We start from the raw sequence: 3,018 nt of genomic DNA, 5'->3' as shown, positions 1-3,018 counted from the left end.
TAAATATGTAAAATGTTAAGAGAATAGCTGTAACAGAAATCATGTTCACGTTAAGTTGAGATGCACTTATTCTGGTAAAATAATGGATCTTAAAGCTTTTTTTTATTTAAAAAAAGCCATAAAACAAAAAAATAAAAATTGCTTTATATTTGGGGTGGCTTAAGCAAATTTTAAGTGAAGTTGTAATGTTCAATATGACTAATATATTGGTATTTTGATAGTCTCAGTTAGGAAGTGGCAGAAGAATATAATGAAGTATTAGTCATATTAAACATTACAACTTTACTTGATAAAAATATTTATTTATTTATTTTTATTGTAAATAAATTCATAAGAATTAAGTATGGTTTAAATTAGAATATTTTCATAAAGAATTACTATAGATCAAATAATAAAGATTTTCTTTTTCTATCTTAGAATTTAATTCTAGCTTCAACTTTAGTTGTTGATGCAAAAAATGGTCGTCATTCAGATTTTGAAATGAATGATAAAAGTGTGAGGTAAATACTTTTATTGAAACTTTAATATTAAAATTTTAAAAAATATTTTATCATGATATCTATATATGAATTTTGTAAACGAAAAACAATTTCTAAATAAATTATTGGTTTTTTTTTTGTCTAAATTTTTCAGAATGTATATAATATATCATCATAGTGGTCTTAGATACCTACTTTACTTTTTCATCTTATTACATCATTTTGTAGCTGTATTTGAAAAACCTGCTTTCAAAAGCTGGGAACTTCCATATTGGGTAGATAACTCATTAAAGTTTTTAAAAATTTGTGAAATTATAAATTAATGCAGTAAAAATATTGATGTTTATTTAACAACAGATGACAAAATAATTCTTTCTTCCATTTACAGGTTACAATGGCACTTGAGCTAGCATGTCTTTCATTTTACGTATTTCGTCTTCTGCATTTAGCTTCATTTCTTCCTCTTGATAAATTTTGGCGTGATAAGAAAAATCTTCTTATTTTATCTGCAATACTATTAACAGGTATAGATATGATCTGTTATGCTGTACTAGTGAATGCTGGACATTCTGATATTTCGGTTCGATGGTCAAGACCACTTCGTCCTATTTTTATAATAAACTTCAGTGAAAATAAACAGGTATAGTCTTTTATTTTAGTTAGTTGAATTTATAAAATCAGATATTTCTAAGATTTATTTTATATTTAAAAAATAAATCTCTACTGCATAAATTTATTTATTTAAATATCTTTTATTCAGACTCCAAATTTTTCTTATTAGAATATAAAAATTATATTTAATCTTATGCTTTATAATAAAATTTGTTAAGAATTAATTGATGAAACTTTAAAAGTTTATGTGTTANCTTAGCATAAATTTTTTTTCTAATGTTCTTTTGTGTAAACGTTGTATCCTTCATTTGAATCATTGTTAAAAATTATGCCAGAAGATCTTTTAAAAATATACACAAGAAGAGTCCTAACTTTGTTCAGGATCAAAAATAACAGTTAGTGATGATGAGACCTGCACCAACATAAGTGACATAGTCTATAGTCTTGTACCTGTAATAATTTAGATATAGTTTTAAGCTATAATGAAATTTAAAATAAGCTATTTTATATAAACATAAAATGTAAATTTTATATACAGTGTTTCTCTTAACAGAAAATTACAGATGATTATATAATTAACCATTAATCCCAAATTATCAATTTTAATCCAATATCAACTTGTTGGATTTGTTCAGCAATGTTTTGGTTTTAGTTAAATTAATAGTCCCAAATATTGGTGATTCAGACAAGTAGTATTTGGATTAATATAGAGATATATATTAGCTTCTGATAAGTAATTAGATAATAAACAATTATTAAAAAGTAAAGATAAGAATTGATAAGTAACAATTCTTTATTTCTCTTAAGTAAACATAAGCGTTCAAACTAGAATTATGAATTATCAAAATTAATTTGCTTAAATTAAATAAAAGAGATAATTCTTAATTTTTTTAGCTATTTAATAATTGTTTTTATTAAATAACTAATAATAATTATTACATTTTATTTTACTTGTACATGAATTGATAACTGATTTAGCTCAGTATTTTCTCACAATTTTATGCTTATAAAATATTTTAAAAAAATATCATCTGTCATTTGTAATAATAAATTTAAAGTATGAGGCAAAAATAAGTTAATCAAAGAATGAAGCTTGATTTATTATCAAGTTACATTTTAGCTAATTAAATACTATTCAGATATTATAGATTTCAAATTTTTCTTTAATATGCTGAAATTTCTTTTTAATTTAAATGTTCATTTGTTAATTTATGTCTGCTTTGAATGTTTTGAATCCATTTACATTAAATATTTATGTTTTTGGAGTATAAATTTATGGCAAAGCTCTGTAATGGATAATTTAATAAAGATTGAAGTTTTAAAATTATTTTATATTCAATAAAAAAAGTCTGAATTACTGAGTGAATTTGAAAAACTTTAAACAAATTAAGAAACAGAATTAATATTTTTAATACCCATAAAGTTATGTTCAATTATAAGAATAATAAATTTTATTAAGATTTCAAATAAACTTTATTCCTGTTAAAATTATTTTAGGTAAGAAGAGCATTTCGAAATATTAGGAGGACATTGCCCGATATTCTGAATGTTTTGATCCTGTTCTTTTTAAGTATAGGATTATTTTCACTTATGGCTCAGAAATTATTTAAAAAAAGGTAATAATTATGAAGAATTTCATGAAGCTTTATTATTGTTAGAATAATACTTTAATTTTAGGAATGTAGAATGTAATGTTTTACTTATGTAATCAGATATTTTAAATTGAGATTATATTACAATAATGTTTGAAATTTAATAATAAATGAACAGTAATTTATATTAGATACAAAGTTTATTTTATAAAATGAAAAATTCAAATATTTTATAATTATGAACTATAAGAATGTTTGAAATATTACTATTAATGCTAATATTCATTGACTCCTTTTTTATTTGAGTGATGGGTTTAATTTAGTTAATGTCATGT

General features: G+C 21.9%; 1 protein-coding gene across 1 annotated transcript; it reads left to right on the top strand.

Annotated features, from left to right (window-relative positions):
- Positions 1-346: 346 nt before the first annotated feature.
- Positions 347-2,707, top strand: LOC111617419 (the record flags this gene model as incomplete). Its single annotated transcript, XM_023358714.1, has 4 exons — positions 347-500; positions 634-754; positions 868-1,119; positions 2,589-2,707. Coding segments are annotated over exons 1-4 (512 nt in total), but the record flags the coding sequence as incomplete, so codon positions are not given.
- Between the last annotated feature and the right edge of the window lie 311 nt (positions 2,708-3,018).

Source organism: Centruroides sculpturatus, unplaced genomic scaffold (assembly GCF_000671375.1).
Source record: "Centruroides sculpturatus isolate CEXI.00-Female unplaced genomic scaffold, Cexi_2.0 scaffold6045, whole genome shotgun sequence".
Taxonomy (NCBI): domain Eukaryota; kingdom Metazoa; phylum Arthropoda; class Arachnida; order Scorpiones; family Buthidae; genus Centruroides; species Centruroides sculpturatus.
Note: the sequence above shows the minus strand (reverse complement) of the source record. Positions and strands in the feature narration are given on the sequence as shown.